The sequence below is a fragment of the Barbus barbus genome (genome assembly GCF_936440315.1).
Source record: "Barbus barbus genome assembly, chromosome: 1".
Lineage (NCBI taxonomy): Eukaryota > Metazoa > Chordata > Actinopteri > Cypriniformes > Cyprinidae > Barbus > Barbus barbus.
Window position 1 is genome coordinate 30851710 of NC_136729.1, and position 22544 is coordinate 30874253.

The window sequence follows — 22544 nt, forward strand, 5'->3', positions numbered from 1 at the left end:
CTTAATTTCTTGCAGGGTAGGCGCATCCTGATGTCCCTGGTGGACAGCCAGACCTTCTGTCCCGGTTGGTACTGGGGCGCCTCGGATCCTCGAAGGTCGGCTGTCATCTTGCGCCTACGCACTGCTCGCTGAAGATGGTGGTGAGCAGCGTCCCAGAACCTCTCGCTCTCTCGGAACCAGTAGTCTACTGATGGTACATCCGACGGTTCCCCAGATCAGGGGAACAGGGACGGTTTGTAGCCGAGTACACACTGGAACGGAGTCATACCAGTGGCAGGTTGGTGCAGGGAGTTTTGGGCGTACTCGGCCCAGCCAATGAACTGGTTCCAAGAGTCCTGGTGGCCGTGGCAGAAGGTTCAAAGGAATCATCCTACTTCCTGGATCTTTCTTTCGGTCTGCCCATTCGTCTGGGGATGGCATCCTGAGGACAGACTAATGGTCACACCTAGGAGCTTGAAGAAGTCTTTCCATACCCATGATATGAATTGTGGTCCACGATCAGAGACGATAACCTCTGGGATGCCATAATACCGGAAGATGTGGTTGAACATCAGTTCAGTGGTTTCCATGGCTGTGGGTAAGCCCTTGAGAGGAAGAAGACGGCATGACTTAGAAAATCTATCAACGATCACAAGGATACAACTGTTACCATCGGAGACAGGCAGATCAGTGACGAAGTCAACTCCTAGGTGTGACCAGGGCCGATTAGGAACGGGCAGAGGAAGCAGCTTACCAGCTGGCAGGTGGCATGGACTTTTGGACATGGCACACTCTACACAGCCTTGGACGAACCTTCTTACATCTCTAGCCATATTGGGCCATCAGAAGCGATCTTTTAGCAGCGAGAGGGTGTTGTTGGCCCCTGGGTGGCCAGTGCCCAGAGATGCATGAACGGACTGGATGAGAGATGTGCGTTGAGCCTTGGGAACATACTGCAATCCGGGCGGGCAGCCCGGCGGAGTGGCCGTGGAAGCATTGGAGGAGGTGAACGGGCTGGAGTTCCATTGAATGGGACTTACAATGATTTTCTCGGGAAGGATGGATTCTGGTTATTCATTGACTTCTTCCTTGGAATCATGGAGTCGAGACAGAGCGTCGGCTTTCACATTCTTGGGACCAGGTCTATAGGAAATCGTAAAGCCGAAACGTGTGAAAAAGAGAGCCCATCGGGCTTGGCGAGGGTTAAGTCTTTTGGCTTCTTTCAGATATTGCAGATTCTAATGATCGGTAAGGACTGTGAATGGATGTTGCGCACCCTCCAACCAATGCCTCCACTCTGCGAGGAGTTCTCGGTTACCAATATCGTAGTTTCTCTCCGCCGGGCTGAGTTTGTGAGAAAAGAAGGCACATGGATGGAGTTTAGATGGTGTCCCCTGTTGCTGAGAAAGGATGGCACCAACTCCTGAGGTGGATGCGTAAACTTCTACAATAATGGTTTTCTGGGGTCTGGGTGTACGAGGACTGGAGCGTTCGTAAACGCATTCTTGAGACACTCAAAGGCTTCAGTGGCTGCAGGAATCCAGACGAGAGATTTGGGCTTGTTGCGAAGCAGGTTGGTCAGAGGGCTAGTGATGGTACTATAGTTGTCTCTCAGGCATTTCAGGACCTCCGCAACGTGGCAGCGAGTAGATGAGAATGTCATCTATGTAGACCAGCACAAACTTATGAAGAAACTCCCGGAGCGCCTCATGCATAAACTCTTGGAATACGGAGGGGGCGTTGACAAGACCATAGGGCATGACAAGACATTGATAGTGACTAGTAGGAGTCACAAAAGCCGTCTTCCACTCGTCCCCCTCATGTATTCTGATGAGGTTTTAGGCGCTGCGGAGGTCCAACTTGGTGAACACGGTGGCTCCGCGAAGATGTTCTAGCGCTGCTGGGACGAGAGGAAGGGGATAACGGAACATAACCGTTATATTATTCAGGGCTCGGTAATCAATACAAGGTCGTAATCCCCGTCCTTTTTGGCAACAAAGAAAAAACTCGAAGCAGCAGGGGATGTGGAAGGGCGGATGTAACCTTGTTTGAGTGCCTCCTCAATGTACTCCTCCATGGCCTTCTGTTCTGGGATGGAAAGTGGGTAAATTTTCCCACGGGGGACTGGCTCACCTGCTATGAGGTCTATTGCGCAGTCCCATGGGCGATGTGGAGGCAACTGGGAGGCTTTCTGGGGACAGAACACGTCGCTGAAGTGGGAGTAACAGGCTGGGATGTCTATGGACAGGGCTTTCAGTGGAGGTGGAGTTTACAGTGATCGTCTTGACTGGAGGACATACAGGTTTGGGTGCGTTGGGAAAACAGCCGGGAAAGCATTGGTTACCCCACTTCAGGACCTCACCAGTATGCCAGGAGATGTTGGGCTCATGTTGAACAAACCAGGGCCTTCCAAGAATGATTTCAGCTGTTGAACTCTCCAGAACCAGTAGATGAATTTCCTCCTCATGTAGCAAACCTACTTTCAGGCGGACAGGACCTGCACTGCAGTTCACACTCTTACGGCAGAGGGAGGTGCCAGTCACCGACTGCATTTGATAATTGGTCTTGGTGGTTGCGGTTGGGAGGTTGAGCCGACGACAGAGGTTTCCTAAGATAAAGTTCCTGGCTGACCCGGAGTCAAGGAGGGCATAGACTAGAAGAGAGAATTTGGTAGCAGTAAGCAGAACTTCAATCGCCAAAGGTTTTAAATTCTGTATCACCGGTTGGATGGCACTCACCAAGAGACGTGGAGGTCGTACGGGGCATGCTGCCCGGAAATGCCCCTTCTCACCACAGTAAATGCACAATCTGAGGTTTATTCTTCTCTGTCGTTCCTGATTTGGCAGGCGAGCATGATCGATTTGCATGGGTTCTCTGACTGGTCTTGGAGGGTATTGACTGGGTGGGTGGCGGAGGAGTGAATTGCAACTGGGAAGTGAAGCTTGTTCCTCAAGGCAGGATTTCATACCTGAAGCACATCGCATGGAGAGTTGGATAAGGCTCTCTAGCCCACAGGAATCGTTGTAGGCAGCCAGCTGCAAATGAAGTCTGGGTTCCAACCCTTGACGATAGGCCGTCAATAGAGATTGCTCGTTCCATCCACTGGCTGCTGCTAGGGTTCGAAACTGGAGAGCATACTCGTTAATAGACAGAGAACCTTCACGTAAATTATATAATTTTTCACTTAGAGATGTGTCATATGCTGGTCTGCCAAAAACTTCACAAAAGTGATTCACAAAATCTTGAAGGGATTGGCTGGGCTTTCCTGAGCCCAGATGATTTCCGCCCATTGTAGAGCTTTTCCTTTAAAAGGGAAACGATAAAGGCTATTTTTACCTTTTCAGTGGGATATAAGAGCGGTTGCATTTCAATGGCAAGAGAACATTGCAATAGGAAGCCGTTGCACTCCTCCACCACGCCAGAGAAGGTCGCTGGTTTGGCCATGGGACTGGAGATCACGGTGGTAGAAGAACTGGTGGAACTGGTGACGGAAATGATGGGAGGTGCAGGCGGTGGTACTGTGTGTAATGAGTGTCTTGATGATGTGAAGGTGCGGGTGATTAGAACTCAGGTGAGGGAGTGCGCTGTGACTGGCTGGTGACAGAGCCTGGCCAATCTGTGACATACGGTGTGTTACAGCGAAGTTATTGATATTATTTCTAATTACAATGATTTAATATTTAAAAAAAAATCTAAATAATTATGCAAAACTATTAAAAATAATTATGTAAAACTAAAAAAAAATATTTTTTTCAAACTAAGTGTTGTAGGATAACCAGCGGAAGAGCAGTGATGTGTGAACTAAATTTGGTGACAGTACAGTGTTTTACAGTGAAGTTATTGATTTTTTTTTAATTATTATTACAGTGAAGTTATGTAATATTGTTCAAAAAATCATAAAAAATCCTCAAAGCATTTATTTATTTTTTACTTTTTTCAAATCCAGTACATCCAAAGTTAGTACTTTACTTGATAAAACTCAGAACTGGAGGAAGGAGATCTTGTTTTTTTTTTTTGTGTGTGTCCAATTTGTCCTTGTTTTTTATTTTACGTATGTCCAATTACAATTGTCTGGAACTGAAAATTTGCTTGGACTATTGAATAACCAATAAAGCCATATGGTCCATTACTAAAGCGTCAACAGAGACATCAGTCAAAGCCTGTAGTCTTTCAGCCTTCTAATGGCACATTTCTGCTCAATCTCTTTGTCTGTTTTCTTCATCTTGGATGTTACTGTAACATCCAACTCCCTTATATTCTCTCTTTTCATCCCTCTATCAGTGTTGTGTACTTGCTTTCTGCATTGCTGCCATCAGTGACAGACTTTGATGCTGTATAACTTACACTTGCCAAATGTAACGCATTTGCAGTGGATCGATAGGACTAATTAAAGTTTGTTTTCATCAGCGGCTAGCTGAGCAGACCGTGTTTTGAGCTCTCATAATGTCAGGAGATAAACCATAATGAATAGAGTCTCCCTCACATACACATACCTGCATGCTTCAGTGCCCATAGACTGATAATCAAGGGATTGTCTTGAAGCGTAGGCAGTGTGTGTGAGCCTGGTTGCATATACAAAAATACAAAAATGTACTAAAATATGCAGTCGATAACTCACCTCACTCTAGTGCTGCTTTGGCTCGATGAAAAGTTGCTTTAAGCTTTGCAGTTGTGGTGACAATCAGCGAGCTTCTTGTTCCCTTCCAGGAACTTCGAGCTACGTCCGAAGACGCTATGGGAACGCCATCAGCGTAACCGGCGCTCTGAATATTTTATACAACAGTCTAATGGATGGGCGAGGCGTCACGGGCGGGGTGACGTCACGACCAGGAAGTTATATAAGCACGTGCGGCGGAGCCGGCATCAGCTTTCTGTCATTCAGCAAGCGCTCTGTGTGTTGTCAGTCTGATTTCTGTCTTGTGAGTCTTATTTAGTGTTGTCTGTCCAAAAAAATAAGGAGATGCCTAAATCTAAGGCTGAGACAGTGGGCGATTTCAGATCGCGTCTCAGGTTGTGTGTTAGTCCCTGCCCTCGCTACATTACGAGTGGGGACACACACACAATCGTTGCGTGGTCTGCCTGGGTGCTGGTCCCGTTTTTGCCGAGGCAGAGCGGCGGCTGCACTCTTGGGGCTCGCAGGCTGATCTGGCTGGCGAGAGCGAGACGGGCATGTCCCTATCTCCTCCCGCATCCGCCAGATCTGGCGCCCCGTCTCTCGGTGCGGAAGCGGTCTCTTCCCCCGGAGACGAGGGCTCGACGCTTCGTCTCTCTTCCTCCGAGGAGGTTGATGTGACGAGCGTTTAGGAGGTTTCGCCGCCTCTGTCGCCCCAGTAAAGAAAGCGAGCTCTCCACGCGGTGTCGGTCCCGTTTTTGCCGAGGCAGAGCGGTGGCTGCGCTCGTGGGGCTCGCATATGGATCATCAGATCCAGCGCCCGCTCTCTGTGCTCGGAAGCGGTTCTCTTCCCCAGAGAGAGGGCTCGACGCCCCGCTTGTCTTCCTCCGAGGAGGTGGATGTGAAAGATGTCCATGAGCTTTGTAAGCTCCAGTGTTTGCACAAGCACAAATAAAGCCGGTCCCGCTCTGCTGAGGCAGAGCGGCGGCTGCGCTCGCGGGGCTCGCAAAAAAAAAAAAAAAAAAAAAGGCTGATCTGGCTGGCGAGAGTCAGACGGGCACGTCCCTATCTCCTCCCGTATCCGCCAGATCTGACGCCCCGTCTCTCGGTTTGGAAGCGGTACTCTTCCCCCCTGAGACGAGGGCTCAACGCTTCGTCTCTCTTCCTCCGAGGAGGTTGACGTGACGAGCGTTGGCGAGGTTTCGCCGCCTCGTTCGCTCTCGAGCTCTCCGCGCGGTTTCGGTCCCGCTTCTGCCGAGGCAGAGCGGCGGCTGCACTCGTGGGGCTCGCAGATCTCAACGCTTCGTCTCTTCCTCCGAGGAGGTTGATGTGACGAGCGTTAACGAGGCTTCGCTGGGGGCAGAGCATGCGAAATCGGCTCTCGAGGGAGCCGGCTGCCCGCATTACGAGCGGCTGCCGCGAGAAGAAAAACCTGCCGAGGCAGAGCGGCGGCTGCGCTCGTGGGGCTCGCAGGCTGATCTGGCTGGTGAGAGCGAGACGGACATCTCCTCCCATATCCGCCAGATCTGGCGCCCTGTCTCTCGGTTTGGAAGCGGTCTCTTCCCCCGAGACGAGGGCTTGACGCTGCGTCTTTCTTCCTCCTAGGAGGTTGATGTGACAAGCGTTCACGAGGTTTCGCCGCCTCCTTCGCCCCAGTGGGAGGTGGCTGCTGGGCGGGCAGCCTCCTCCGCATACCAGCTCCTCACGTAGGGCTGTGCAGAAAGAGAGCGTCGCCTCTCGTGCTCCCCCGAGGCGGAGCCGAGGACAGCGGCGCTCCGCGCCGGGGACTTCGAGGCCGAAGGCAGACCTGAGGGATGTCTTGTCGGCCAAGAGGTCCTCGACGAAGAAGTCCTGATGGGCGAGCCCCAGGACTTCGGAGGGCGGCCCCTACTGGGGTGGAGCGGCTTACACCGCGGCACACGGTGACCGTCTCCCCTCGGTGCCCTCCGGGGATTTGTCTGTCAACCCTGCAGTTCCAGGGCACAGCAGGTCCCAGCGAGTGGTACTCTCAGGTTCTTCCGCCTGTGATTTCAGCGGGCCTGAGGAACTCGCCTCAGCCGCCAGATCATGCGTCTCCTGCCGGTGCGCCGCAGCGAGGCAGCGGTCTGGCCGCTTCTCTGACACCAGAGGTCAGTCTCGAGAGACTGATTCCCTTAGTAGATCGTTTTGGCAGCTTGGCAGCGGCTGCCGAATGTGTCTCTTTGGGTCCTGCGGACGGTAGAGGCTGGCTATTCCATCCAGTTCGATGGGCCACCTCCGCTGTTCAACGGGGTTTGCGTGACTATGGTCCGCCCCGAGCAGGCTCTGGTCTTGGAACAGGAAGTCGGTACTTTGCTGAGAAAGGAAGCCATCGAGTTGGTTCCACCTCACGAAGTCCACACCGGCTTCTACAGCCGGTACTTCATTGTTCCAAAGAAGGATGGTGGGCTGAGGCCCATACTGGATTCGCGTCTCCTGAACCGCTCAGTCAGTTCGCTGAAGTTCAAGGTGTTGACGGTCAATCAGATCGCGTCTCAAATCAGGTCCGAGGACTGGTTTGTCACGATAGACCTCAAGGACGCCTATTTCCATGTGTCCATCCTTTCTGCTCACAGGAAGTTCCTGAGGTTCGCTTTCGGGGGCAAAGCGTACCAGTATCGGGTTCTTCCCTTCGGCCTAGCACCCTCACCCCGCTCGCTCGATCGGAGCGCTTGGCGATTCGGCATTGAGATGTCGCTCTCGCCCACATGAAAGACTTGGGGTTAAGACTAAACGCCAGGAAAAGTGTGCTTTCTCCGGCTCAGAGAACCACTTATCTAGGCGTGGTGTGGGTTTCGACGAGTCGATCCCCACGACAGTCAGAGAGTGCGAGAGGGCCAGCCATTCACTGTCAAGCAGTTTCAGAGACTGCTCGGGCTCATGGCAGCTGCGTCCAGCGTGATACCTTCTGGCCTGCTGTACATGAGGCCCCTACAGTGGTGAGGGGTGAAGCAGATGTGGAAGGTTTTTGGCCAGGCACAGGTGGACCTCTTCGCCACTCGAGAGTCAGCGCAATGTCCCCTCTGGTTCATCCAGCTCCTCCGGGACTGGACGCTATGGTACAGACGTGGCCGAGGCTCCGTCTGTACGCCTTCCCCCCGATCGCCCTGCTCCCGGGAGTTTTGGCGAGAGTGCGCCGGGACGCGGTAAGCCTACTGTTAGTAGCGCCGTTCTGGCCGGGCCGAGTATGGGTCTCGGGCCTGATTTCGTTCCTCGACGGCGCCCCGTGGCCGGTGCCGATCAGGAGCGATCTCCTCTCACAGGAGATGTGGAAGCTGTGGGTATGGCCCCTGAGGGGGCGCAACTCATAGCGTCCGGTCTGTCAACCGAGGTACGCCTTGAAGTGGAAACTCTTCACTTCTTGGTGCGGGGACCGCCAGCTCGACCCAGTCAACTGCCCGATTCGCGCAGTTCTGGAGTTCCTGCAGGCCCATTTCTCCGCAGGGTTAACCCACTCCACTATTAAGGTCTACGTGGCAGCTATCTCTTCGTACCACGCCCTTATTGGTGGCAAGTCAGTGGGCAGACACCCCCTGGTTACACGTTTCCTCCGCGGTGCGCTGAGGCTGAAGCCGTCTGTACGACCCCGTGTCCCCACGTGGGACCTGGCTGTGGTACTGGAAGCTCGGTGCAGAGCACCTTTGAGCCTCCCGAGGAGATAACAGATAGACTCCTCACCATCGAGACCGTCTTCTTGTTGGCCATCACTCCTCTGAGGAGGGTGAGTGACCTTCAGGCCCTTTCTGTGGCCCCTTTGTGCATTGACTTAGCGCCCGGTTCGGCGAAAGTCTTTTTCTACCCCCGTGTGGGGTACGTACTGAAGGTTCCGACGGTCGTATCACAGCCGGTCGTACTCCAGGCCTTCTGTCCTCCTCCCTTCTGGGAGCACGACCAGGAAAGGCACAACTATACGTGTCCAGTGCGAGCACTGGACGCATACATCCACAGAGCTGCCCTGTGGAGAAAGACGGACCAACTGCTCGAGTGCTTTGGTCCGCCTAAGAGGGGTCTTCCGGCTTCGAAGCCCACTCTTAGTAGGTGGATTGTGGATGCCATCAATCTGGCGTACGAGGCCTCTGAGCGTCCCCCGCCGCTGGGAGTCAGAGCGCACTCTACCCGAGGTGTGGCGGCCTCCAAGGCCTTCTGGGCAGGTGTCTCAGTCCAAGACATCTGCAACGCTGCGGGATGGTCCACGCCCCTGACGTTTGCCAGGTTCTATAACCTCGACATCAGAGCCACTCCAGGCTCTTCCGCCCTTTCAGCCTGACACCAGGCAGGGACTTGTCAGTCTGGCGGCGTTGGTATTGCGTTCCCATAGCGTCTTCGGACGTAGCTCGAAGTTCCTGGAAGGGAACGTACCAGGTTACGTATGTAACCCAGGTTCCCTGAAGGGAACGAGAGCTACGTCCCGAGCCACACTTCCGGCGTCCCTGCCAGCGCTTGCTTCATGACTTGAAGCTGATGCCGGCTCCGCCGCACGTGCTTATATAACTTCCTGGTCGTGACGTCACCCCGCCCGTGACGCCTCGCCCATCCATTAGACTGTTGTATAAAATATTCAGAGCGCCGGTTACGCTGATGGCGTTCCCATAGCGTCTTCAGACGTAGCTCTCGTTCCCTTCAGGGAACCTGGGTTACATACGTAACTTGGTACGTTTTCTGACAGCTGTCCATGAGCATCAACAGTCAATTTTACAGCATTTGATACACTATTTCCAGTGATAATAATGTTGTGAAATATTATTACAGTTTAAAATAATGCATTTCTGTGTGAATATATTTTAAAATGTAGTTTATTCCTGTTATGGCAAAGCTGAATTTTGAGCATTTATTAAGAAACATTTCTTATAATTATCAATATTGAAAATAGTTGTGCTGCTTAATATTTTTGTGAAAACAAGTATACTTTTTTTTTCGTACTTTTTATTAATTAGCTAAAAGTTCAAACTAGGAGCATTTGTTTGAAATAATTTTTGCTGTCAGGTATGATCTATTTATGATCAACAGATGTAAATGTATTAATTGTCACATTAAAAAATCATGGTTAACACACCTTCAGAAAGTGTGGAGCATAATCTAGGATTCACTGTTTTAATCTGGTGTTCAAAAAGGTAAACCTGGAAGCATAGGTTTCAGCCTTATGATGCAAAATAAATCAAAAGAATTTCAGATTCTTTTTTAGGTTACTAATCAAATAATTAAATTTTGTGACGTTAATCATGTGACTCTTTGTACATGTGGTCAGATGTTCTTGCATCTATGCTTTTTGGATCTCAAATCATGCTGGAGAATATAAACATCAGGTTTTACACAGCTTATGCATCTTGAGTGCAGCTGTCATTGAAGTTAATACAATTCTAAAATTCATGTACATGTATTTTATATAATAAAATATTATAAATAATTATAAAAAAAAATCATACATAAAAATTGGATAAATAGTTATGCAGATAAAACTTGCAATAAAAAAAAAAAAACTACTTGCGATATAGTAGCATCTACAGTGATCTTAGACTTTCAGACCCTAACAAATACTGTACAGTATACACTCCTTGTCAGCTATAGAAAAGCCAATATTCTACCATTTCTATAATAGCAAAGTGTTAGTCGAGTGTTAGTCTGTTAGCTGATTTAAATTCACAAGCTGTCTCTCACTGTCCTTATTCTCTGTCTTTCTCTGTCTCTGACAGATGAATCCAGTCTGAAGATGAACAGTGTTCGTCACATCCCACAGACTCTAGCCAGTCACCCTCTTGCTCTGCGGGTTAACCACAGGACAGAGATACATACTGCAGATATGCTCAAACCAGACCCACGAGACACCTTCTACAAGAGTGAGTATTCCCTACAGTGTATATGGATATTGAGGTCATTTATGAACACTGTCCAATCATATTGCTGGATCTCATTGTGCTGCTCTCCGTTGTAAATCATGCATTCACCTGACCCAACTGATGTTTACCATTGGTTAAATACAATGATGGATATATTATGTGATATAATGACATAATTTGATATATCATATATAAAGTTTTACATCAGCTAACAAAACTGTCCATACTGTATGTGTTGAATTATTTTCTTGCAGCATTCTAGCACTGATGTGTGTTCTCTATGTATAGCTGTGGTTGGTAAACAAAATAAATAGCCATCTCTCAGGATAGACAGTGTGGAATCTGTGGTTTGCAAGCGTGTTCATGTTTAATTGCTTATGTGGAAGCTCAGCAGCGCATTGGTAGATCCATATGGTGGTGTAGATGTAGGATGTCAGCTTGTTAGGAGCAGCACCACTGAATATGTGACAGTCAGGACTGAGTATACAAGCTAGTAGTGATGAATGGAAGCCGGTGAATATCTGTATGGAAATCAGCAAACACATTTTTAATTTAGATGAATGGAAAATGTTTGTGCTGAGCAGTTATTTGTATGTCAACTGTCTTCTGAAGAGTGTGGGAATTGTCTCATATGATGACGTGTTTGTTGTCCTAGTTCCCATGATAGATCAGTCCAGGCTGGAGAATGTTCTGCCATCTTGTGTCTACTCTCCTACCTACGTGGTGAAGGACTTCCCTATCGCTCGCTATCAAGGCCTGCAGTTTGTAAGTAACAGTCTTGCCAAGCACACTCTCTGTGTTGATGACAGAATGATGGCTGCTGATGTACTAAATGTACTAAAATATGCAGTTCATAACTTACCTCACTCTAGTGCAGCTTTAGCTCAATGAGTTGCTTTAAGCTTTGCAGTTGTGGTCAACTTTAGAGCATTTGATACATTATTTCATATTGTGAAATATTATTACAATTTAAAATAATGTTTTGTATTTTAATATATTTTAAAGTGTAATTTATTCCTTGTTGTGGCAAAGCTAAACATTTCTTATTATTATCAATACTGAAAACAGTTGTGCTGCTAAATATTTTTGTGAAAACAATTATACATTTTTCAGTATTTTAAATAATTGATAGTTCAAAAGAAGAGCATTTATTTGAAATAATGTTTGCTATCACATCTGATCAATTTATGATTAACAAATATTAATGTTGATCATAAATTGTTAGTTAAGAAATATTTAATTAATAATAAATATTATTAATTAAATATAAGAACCGGGGGGTCTGGGACATGGGCCTCAGCACACTTCTGGCCGCAAGATGGCTTAGAATGATTTTTAAAAAACAAAGCAAATTTTAAAACAAGCTAAAACAGTTGAAAATAAAAATTATAATTGATATTATATTCCTTATTTGAATGTGTTTCCTGACATTTTTTTATTAAGAACCAGTTTTGTAAAAACTGGATAAATGAGGAAAAAAGTGTGATTTCCATAAAAGCCATTAGAATTTTTTAATTAACATATAATATAATTTTCTAGTTATGTCAAGCTCTGAAATGTATGGCTTGCTAAAGGCAAGTTAAATAAATAAATAAATAACGTAAAAATATCAAACTTATCTTGTAATCATGATTGACTGGAAAATCATAAAGTGTGCTTTTGAGTAACATTCAGTCCATTTATTTGTATTTTTTATTTTCATTCATTCATTCATTCATTTTTGAAAAAGGTTGAGAACCACTGATGAAGTGGACCTGCTCTCTTTTGCAATATTTCTGAGTTTAGAGCAAACATTGCCCTCTTTTGGTCATCACTGTTAAGCACAAGTCTGAGAAGAGAGGGTGGTGCATATGTTAAATGTCATGCTGTGCAATTACAGTCACTGTTTTCAATACTTCTGATTGTCTTATTTGATACACTTTGGCTTAATATTTCATAAATACGTGTACCAAATATCTCTACCTAATTTCTCTTATTCTTATGTGTTCTCAACCAGGTTTACCTTTCTTATGTATATCCCAATGACTTCACCAGACTTGCTCATATGGAGAAAAAGAACAAATGCTTCTACCGAGAGTCTCCTGTCTACTTAGAAAAGTATGAATCCTGACTTATCATGACAATAAATTAAGCAATAAGCAAATAAACAGATAACCATGGCCCTGTTACTCTTTTGAATGGTTTTGTAGATTTGGCTTCTACAAGTACATGAAGATGGATGAGGACGAGGATGACCAGCCTGTTTTCTTCCCTAAACCTGATGGTCTGTGTTCAGCTGGGATCTTAATAACAGATAAGAATACAGCAGCTGTTTGCTCTCTTTAAAATCTCACCATCTGTAATGAGCCAAGCGACATATGTGTTCCCAGGGTTCAAAATTAACACAACACAAACCAGACGGCAAATGTGAGAAGAAATGGGCTTTGAGAAGTAAATAAAACAGTTGGCCGCCAACTTTATTAGGACCATTACATGGTTTAGGTAACACTGTTAGTAAAATACAGTTTGATTGTCACTTATTAAGATATTGTACAGTATATTGTACAGTAATTGGCTATCACAATATTACATTTCACATTTTGTTGTTTTCTCTTTTTTTGGTCAATGACTCTCACTCAAGATACGAAAGAAGGAAGGCAGAGAGAGTTAGTAACTATAACTGTGAAAAAGCATTTATAAAGTGTTCTAGAGATGGTTTAGTAAGTGCACATAGATACATCATAAATGTTTCCTCCCCCTCAGTCACGACATGAAAATACTATTTAAATTATAATTTGAAGAATATTTAATATTGAAATTTTTTAATTAACTGACTTTCTGTTAATGCAGTACAGATAATGACAACCTTCTGTGGTCTCCAGTGGTTTACATTATGTACATTAATTTACAGCGAAACAAAAGAAAACATAATGCTAAACATAGCTAATTATTTTTTGGGTGAAATGGAATCTGCAAAGGATGCAGAGGATACACCTAATAACACCTAGTGTACATCCTTCAAAACAGGCAGAATGAAGGACGCAGAACAAAGTACGCCTACTAAGGATCCTTCAAGCCGAGACATCCTTTAATGGAGCTTCATGAAGTGGCAGTATATGCAGCCTTACAAGGATACATCGGTCTGTTTGAGAAGCACCCACTGTGTCGTTATCTTGGGTCCCACTTTATATTAGGTGGCCTTATACTATGTACTGTACTTACATCAAAGTACAATATACTTAGTGTTCATATTGTATTGCAAAACAATTCTTCTTAGGGACAGATGCAATTTTTTATACTATAATATATATATATATAGAACATGTGAAACATATAAAAGACAATGTGTTTGTTTTTATGTTTTTTTTGTTTTTTATGCTAGGTGCATCATTCTTGAAGTGACTACAGTAAACTAAATCGCAAATAAAAGTAATACAAAGCACTGTTTTGTGACCAGTAAGAAATTATAAAAGTGATAAAAGTGTAAAAGGGAAATTGGCATATGTGGCAAATAGTTAATTTTGGACCTTGTGTGTGCATTTGGACAGCTGCAACATGCTGTGTGTAACAGCATGGATGGAAGGCCTGGAGATGATAATCATTAGCTGTAGATTTCCATCAACACTGCAGCAGCCTCACTGGCTCTTTAATCATGTCATTAAGCAATTCTCATTTCAGATTACATGAATTATTTAAAGGGCTTTGGTTTGATGAGACTTGTCTCTTCTGACAGATTTCCTGGAGGAGGAAGAAGGCGTCGACCCAGAGGAGACAATCAATTCCAGCAACCGGCCAGTCAAGAGGACTAGTCCACCCTATCACACATCAAGAATTACAGCATCCACTGCCTCCTCCAAGCCTGATAGATTAGACAGGGGTTCAAAGAGCTACATCTTTCAGCAAGGAAGGCAGTACGTTCAGTTAAAAGAGCGAGAGGGGGGTACAAGAACAAAAGGGGAAAGGTTTTATAAACACTCTCTGGTGGTGGATGATGAAATGACAGAAATAAGACAGGCAAAGGGTAGTACAGGTGCGTTAGAGGCTCAAAGTGGGTCTCTAAATGAACAGACGGGAGCGAGCGAGGAGCAAGGGGAATCCCAAACACTTGCGCTGGTTCAGAAAGGGCGTTCTTTAACATGGCTACTGCCTGACCTAGGACTGCCAAACCAGAATAAACTGACAGAAACTTCTAGCCCACCTGTGAAAGGACGATCCCCCTTTAAGCTTCCTCAGAAGTCCCCTCTCTATGTCTTGGCCAATCGGATTTTAGGTAATGCAGGCAAACCTGTGGTTGGGACCAGTGTGGAAAAAGAGACTAATACCAATCAAATTTACATCACTAGACCCCGTCCTCCAGTAAGCAGATCAAAACGTCCTGTGGAAGTGTTTCCTGGTGTCTTCCTTTATCAATCTAGAAAGACCAAGAGGCTTGTGGACTTGAGTTCAAAATGGAGGGCCTTAACAACACAATCAGCTGCTTCTCTCCCCTGGCAGAACTTCCCCTTAATGGGGTTTAAGACTTCCACCCAATCTGCCCTGTTAAAGCACAGATATCCTTCCTTGCCTACGGAGTCTGGGCCTCATAATAAGGGTGACCCTACAGCCTCCATATCAGATCCAGACAGCTTGCCCCCTTCAAGCTCAGAAAAGAGGGACCACCCTGGGTTAAACTCGTCTGAGAACAGCTGGCCTCCGGAGGTGCAGCCAACTAAAGTCTCAGAGATGCCGAAGGGATCCGACATGGCTCCTCAGAGCAGAGGCCTTGAGGAAGGAGAGATGTCAGAGTACAGTTATGAGGAGACTGATGTGAGGCCACACTTGTCAGAGGAGGCCATAAATTGGCAGCGGACCTTCAGCGTGAACCCTGTGGACTTTGAGCTGCTGAGGTCAGACTGGAACGACCTGAGGTGTAACGTCTCGGGGAACCTGCAGCTCGCAGAGAACGAGGTCATTGATGTGATCTCACAGTACATGGAGAGGCTGAATGAGAGGAATGGAGGGTGGGTGAGATCTTAAAATGCAAATGAGGATGTCTAAAGGGATAGCTCACCCAAAATTCAACATTATTATGTACCCACTCTCGTGTTGATCCAAAACTAGTATACATTTCTTTTGATAATTTTAATCTAGTATTAACAGGACACACATTCGTACCGAAGATTTTTGGTAAGGGTCTTGCGGTTCAGTATGCATGTGTTTATTATATTTAAAAATAAATTGTATTTAAATTCAAGTTTTAGCTCTGTTGTTAATTATAACCTTATAGTAATGTAAAAGGGCTCCCTATAGTTTAGAGCATAAACTGAGGTATTTCTTTGTTAATTCTTAAGAAAATGTTAATTATAATTTAATTTATTTATAGAAAGAGCAATTTGTTCAGTAAACCACTGTTTAATAAAAAATAAAAAAAAAATCATTTTGTCGCCCTGCTGTATTGAAACCATACCGAACCGTGACATCAAAATTATATTGTATTATTATAAAATTATAAAGAAAGCGTTTACATACAGTAGGCTTAAAGGCACAGTTGGGAAAAACAGCCTTTTTACTAATAATTATAGAGAAGACAGAAAATGAACAGAATTAAGACTATTTAGGCGTAGACAGCTTTACTAATAATATGGACCTTATTGAAAAATAATTATATATATATATATATATATATATATATATATATATATACACACACACACTCGCTGGCAACCTAGAGATGGTTTTGTGTGAAAATCCCAGTAGATCAGCAGTTTTTGAAATACTCAGACCAGCCCATCTGGCACTGACAACCATTACACGTTCAAAGTCACTTAAATCCCCTTTCTTCCCCATTCTGATGCTCAGTTTGAACTTCAGCAAGTCGTCTTCACCACATCTAGATGCCTAAATGCATTGAGTTGTTGCCATGTGATTGGCTGATTAGCAATTTGTGTTACCAAGCAATTGAACAGGTGTACCTAATAAATTGGCCGGTGAGTGTATGTGTATGTATATATATATATATATATATATATATATATATATATATATATATATATAAAATTAGAAAATGAATAAATATGACCCCTTTAAATGTGTGCGTTTTTCCTGCTGAGCCTGCAGCTCAAGTGTAGAGTTATCTTTTAATTCTAACCTTGTACTGAGACAGCTGCTGTTAAGCAGTCCCTCAGTGGGTCGCTTTATGCAGTTTTATCATAACAAATGGGAAGGCTTTATTACTCCTGACACAACTAGATTAAACAGGATACGTGGTGTTACAGTATGTACTCACATTTATCATGTATATTCCTTATTGTCTCATTTAAATGCACTCTATTTACAGCAACTGTTCTCTTTTTTTTTCCCTCACTGTTTCTTACATCTCTATCAGGATCTACACTCTGGTCCGTATTGTAAATGTAGAGAAGAGGAGAGATTCAGCCAGGGGCAACCGTTATTTGATGGAGCTTTTGTTGATGGAGGGAGGAAAAAGAGTGGTGCGGCTGTCTGACTACATCTATCTGCTGTTGCACCGCAGTCGAAATGAGGAGGGAATTGAGAGCAGAGAGGGAACTTTACCCTCATCCCACCATACACCCTCTAAAAACTCACTGCCCAGCAGCTCCAGTACCCAAACACACACCACCACACCCTGGAGCACCAGCTGGGCCAAACCGCTGCTCTGCCAGCCGACCATGTTAGAATGGAGACATGACGTGATGGTACACTTTGTAGTACCAGGTATTTAAAACTAATATGAGCTCCTGTTTATGCATATTTATCAAAGCAATGCAAACAAGTATACATAAATGAATGAGGACTGTAGAAAGCGTGTCAATTTGAAAACAAACCCAGATGCCTTATATTTTAGGGGCACAGTTTAACTTATGATACTGTATAATAGTTATTATAGTTTAATTTATGAATAGATTGGCAAACTGCAGTTTCATAGCCACTCATCTGAGTTGTTTTCTGTGACAGTAAAGAATCAGGCTCGCTGGGTGCAGCAGTTTATCTCAGATATGGAGCTTCTGCACCGTGAGACCAAGGATGAGAATTTCAATGTGATCATCGTAGACTTCCAGAGTGTTGACATGGATGTGGAGCAGGCACTGAAGGAGAGCACTGTGCCCAGGTGAGTTCTGAGTTCTTGTATATTTTCACTTTTAGCTAAGCACCTGCAGAGCAGAGTCCCTGCATAGATCTTCACAGGAGGATTCTTCATGCGAGTCCTGTTTTGGGGCTCACATACTGTTTGTACCTGAGAAAAACAATCTTTTTCTCTGTTTGTTTTTTGTTCTTGGCTCTGTGTGTGTAGGTATGAGTATCTGAGACGTGAAGGGAACTTCGAGAGATCATCTGGTTTACAGATGGGTGTAGACACCATAGAGGTGAGAGAAGATTTTATAAAGGTCTTTTCTATTGTAAATAAAGTGCTGCTTGAAAGTTTGTGAACCCTTTAGAATGTTCTATATTTCTGCATAAATATGACCCAAAACATCATCAGATTTTCATATAAGTCCTGAAAGTAGACAAAGAGAACCCAATCAAACAAGTGAGAGAAAAATATTTTCTTTGTCATTTATTTATTGAGAAAAATTATCCAGTGTTACATATCTGTGCGTTGCAAAAGTATGTGAATCTTTGCTTTCAGTATCTGGTGTGACCCCCTTTTGCTGCAGTAACTGAAGGTAAAGTTTCTTGTAAATGCTGATCAGTCCTGCACAATAACATGTAGGAGTTTTAGCCCATTCCTTAGTGTAGAGCCACTTAAACTCTGTGATGTTGGTGGGTTTCCTCCTATGAACTGCTTGCTTAGGTCCATTTTAAGTGGATTAAGGTCTGGACTTTGACTCAGCCATTCCAAAACATTAACTTTGTTCTTCTTTAACCATTCTTTGGTAGAATGACTTGTGTGCTTGGGGTTGTTGTTTTGCTGCATGACCCACGTTCTCTTGAGACTCTGTTCTTAAACAGATGTCCTGACGTTTTTCTTTGGAATTTGCTGGTATAATTCAGAATTCATTGTTCCATCAATGATGGCAGGCTGTCCTGGCCAAGATGCAGCAAAACAGACCCAAGCCATGATACTACCACCACCATGTTTCACAGATGGGATAAGAATCTTAAGCTGGAATGCAGTGTGTTCTTTTCTCCGAACATAATAGCTTCTCATTTAAACCAATAAGTTCTATTTTGGTTTCATCCATCCATTAAACCTTTCTCCAATAGTGCTCTGGCTTGTCCACGTGATCTTTAGCAAGCAATTTTCTTTTTGTAGAACAGTGGCTTTCTTCTTGCAACTCTGCCATGCACACCATGGTTGCTCAGTTTCCTCCTGATGGTGGGCTCATGAACATTAAAGGGCTGCTCCACCTCAAAATGAAAATTTTGTCATTAATCACTTAAGGTCATTGCACCGCAATTATTTTTGCATGCGTTTTTCAGTTTTTTCGTATTCCCCATCCGTTCCTATCAAAATGCATGTTACGGATGCGAAAACGCAGAAAATCTAACCTGATCCGAATTTTTTTTGACGGACGAAAGTTTCGGACTCAGTGTGCAGTGACCTTAACACCCATGTCATCTTCGGAAAACACAAATTCAGATATTTTTTATGCTTTCTGACAGCTCTCTGACCCTCCCATATACAGCAATGTAATTCACACGATCAATGTCCAGAAACGTAGCAAGGAGATCTGTAAAATAATTCATGTGACATCAGGAGTTCAACTGTAACTTTATGAAGCTACGAGAATAGTTTTTGTATGGAAAGATAATAAAAATAATGACTTTATTCAACTGTGTCAGCGTAGTGCCATTTTGGAGAGTATACACTGAACGCAAACTGTGTATGATGTTTTGTGTCAGCTGCGCCACACGGATACTCTGTTTTCGTTCAAATCAAAACGTAAGCGAATTAAAAAATGTATCCGTGTGGTGCGGCTGACACAGAACAGCGTACGCAGTTTGCATTCAGTGGATACTCTCCAAAGACGAACGAAGCTTTTACGGGTTTGGAATGACATGGGGGAAAGTGATTAATGACAAAATTTTAATTTTGGGGTGGAGTAACCCTTTAACATTAGCCAATGTGAGAAAGGCCTTTAGTTGCTTAGAGGTTACCCTGGGAACTCTTGCAACCTTGCAGACTATTACACGTTCTGCTTTGGAGTGTTCTTTGTTGGTCGACCACTTCTCAGGAAGGTAACAGTGGTCTTGAATTTCCTCCATTTGTACACAATCTGTCTGACTGTGGATTTGTGGAGTCCAAACTCTTTAGAGATGGTTTTGTAAACTTTTCTAGCCTGATGAGCAACATAAACTCTTTTTCTGAGGTCCGAGGACTTGTGCGAAAATCTGATTATGTTTTGGATCATATTTATGCAGAAATATAGACAATTCTAAAGGGTTCACAAACTTTCCAGCAGCACAGTATGTACATTACCTGGGGTGATCAGTGTTTGGGAACATTATTTTAAAGTTACATTTTCATGGAAAATAATGCATTTTTATAGATGATGGAAGAACTCTCTTTTCCAGAATGGAAGCTTGTCTAGAAGGTGTTTTTTTATTTTTTTTAGACATTTGAAAATTGACAAATAATTCAAAACATAAATGTAATTTAAAAAAGTAATATATATTTACACATTTTCACAAGAAAGTTGGTTGCACAAAGCAACACTGGTGATGCTGTAACATCATTTCCAGGACAGTCACAGCATAGTGTTCCTGTGTGACCTGCATATCCACTTCCCTCACAATATCCTGGAGACTATTAGGAAGCACTGTGTGGAAGGCAGACTGGCCTTCGCACCCATCGTCATGAGGCTGGACTGTGGGAGCTCACCTCTGGAGCCTGATGGTAAAACATATACACAGACACTTTTAGAAACAGCTGCTAAGTACATACAAACACATATGTTTAAACACCAGTTGTGCATAATGTGTCTGATTCTAATTTTTGCATATCCTGTTTGTTTTAAACAGTCCTATTGCTCTCTTTAGACATAATGTCTTGCAGTTTACTTTTTTCACTTTAATGGACCTTGGTGAATAATAGTATACATTTATAACAAAAACATACATTCATAGTAATTCAAAACGTTTGAACAGTAGTGTATGTGCAGATTAAAGGTCACTGCACACTGAGTACGAAATTTTCGCACGTTGAAAAATAAATACAACCTCACGTTGTGTCAATCAGTTTTGCACACTGCCTCCGAAACTTTCATCCGTCAAAAAAAATGGGATCAGGTTCGATTTTCTGCGTTTTCGCATCCTTAGAATGCATTTTGATAGGAAAGGATAGGGAAAAAACAGAAAAACGTATGCGAACATTTCGGATTCAGTGTGCAATGACCTTAACTGTTATAGCAAATTTATTCACTGAAATAAATATGAAAATCTCCACATTTTATTTATTCACCAGTTGTATTTTACCATAAGCAGGATTGATATGTGATATGAGAAGAATGATTGTTTGAAAAAGGTTAAATCGGATTGTATTTGGTTATTTATACAGAGAGAGGCTAATTTAATTTATTTTCTTATTTGCCTTTGTCAGACACATTTTAGTCAAAAACAAATTTGCATATTTATTCTGATTGGTCAATATATTGTATGCATCAGGCTGTCAGCCTCCTCTGGCATTTTGGAAGTGATTTCCCTCGCTTAGGGTACTGAAATTGTTTTATGCATCTTCTAGGTTATGCACATTGGCATGAAATTCATCAAAACTGTTTTTGCTAAATTTGTTTAGAATGCATTTTTAAGAGACTGGAAGATCTCCACTGTTTGTGTACATTTATCTGATGTCTGATTTTCTCACATAGGCTTTTGGGAAGTGAATGGCTTTGGCTTGTTTGGAATTTATAAGTCTGATTTTGATAAAATTGGTGGGATGAACACGGAGGAGTTTAAAGACCGCTGGGGAGGAGAAGACTGGGAGCTGCTGGACAGGTAACTAATTAATTCCATTGCGAATGCCAGTTTGTTCTGGTTCCATTACATAACATTAGCTAATGCATTAATAAACTATGTGGCTTAACTATGAGAATGTGAAATTTAATATCAAACCAATCAAGTCTTAGTTCCAGTGTTGGTGTAACTACTGTGTTGTGCCTCTCTTCCTCTATCACATCTTCTCTAAGGGTTCTGCAGAACGGACTAGAGGTAGAAAGATTGCGACTGAGGAACTTTTACCACTATTTCCACTCCAAAAGGGGCATGTGGAACATTCCTGTTAAAAGATCATCTCAAGGATAACAGAGGAGCACAGAGGACCCTGCTGTTGTTTTTGGCTTGCTTAGTGTGTGTTGTGGCCATTTCTGCCCCAGTCGATGCTCAGGGGAAACAAGGGCCTGCCACACTGTGTATGATGTGAGTGCTGGAGTTTGATGAACAAGATTCTCTTAAGGGCTTTGCCAAGTTCATTCATCTTGATGGGTAAAATATGAATCTATGAAGAAACCAAGAGAACATTGAGAGTGGGTAATTGAAGGCACGTGCACATGAGACATTTTAAAATGCTTCTTTGCCAATCTTAAGATTTAAAAGAAATGTGAAAAGAGGGGGTTGTCTAATATTCTAAAGTTTGTCTCTTTATTTCAAATGTAATGAGTAGTTTAAAATAGCAGAGGTTTATTCAAAATACTTACAACAGAGGGTGCCAAATTATAAAGAGTGTTAGACTTACACAGTAATACAGACAAGTTTTGATGAAGGGATAATTTCTGTGAAATTGTTTGTAGAGGATTTAGGTATGTACTTTTCCCTGTTACAATTTCTTATTTTGAAGAATAAATAAAGTTCATTCAAATTAACCTTGTTCCGATATTATTTCAGCATAGTCCTTCTACTAACCACCACACGAGGGCATAAACGTGAATATTTCACCTCTATAGAATTAGTATACCACTTTGATTTGTTTAAATTAGCTGTATTGCCTATTAACCCGAGACTAATCAGGGTCATTCAAACAACATTTATTTATTTATTTATTCATTATTAAAGTTCATAGGTATCGATAGTGATATAAATAAATTTTAGACTGTGTTTATATATATATATTTTTTTTTTTTTTCAAAAAAGAAGACCCGAAGTCTTTTGTCCTGTGTTCTGACTTTGCACTGAACTGCGCGAGCGTT

The 22544-nt window shown here is 43.6% G+C and overlaps 1 protein-coding gene across 1 annotated transcript in view; it reads left to right on the forward strand.

Annotated features, from left to right (window-relative positions):
* Positions 1-21663, forward strand: part of LOC306866843 (N-acetyl-beta-glucosaminyl-glycoprotein 4-beta-N-acetylgalactosaminyltransferase 1-like) — a gene marked incomplete at both ends in the record, with an annotated part of 122444 nt that extends 100781 nt beyond the window's left edge. The window contains 11 exons of the mRNA XM_079412230.1: positions 10300-10443; positions 11099-11208; positions 12440-12540; positions 12633-12706; positions 14156-15422; positions 16787-17136; positions 17377-17530; positions 17714-17786; positions 20107-20260; positions 21231-21357; positions 21549-21663. Of these exons, the coding sequence (XP_079268356.1) occupies positions 10300-10443; positions 11099-11208; positions 12440-12540; positions 12633-12706; positions 14156-15422; positions 16787-17136; positions 17377-17530; positions 17714-17786; positions 20107-20260; positions 21231-21357; positions 21549-21663 (2669 nt within the window). The remainder of the gene's footprint in view (positions 1-10299; positions 10444-11098; positions 11209-12439; positions 12541-12632; positions 12707-14155; positions 15423-16786; positions 17137-17376; positions 17531-17713; positions 17787-20106; positions 20261-21230; positions 21358-21548) is intronic.
* Positions 21664-22544: the final 881 nt, after the last annotated feature.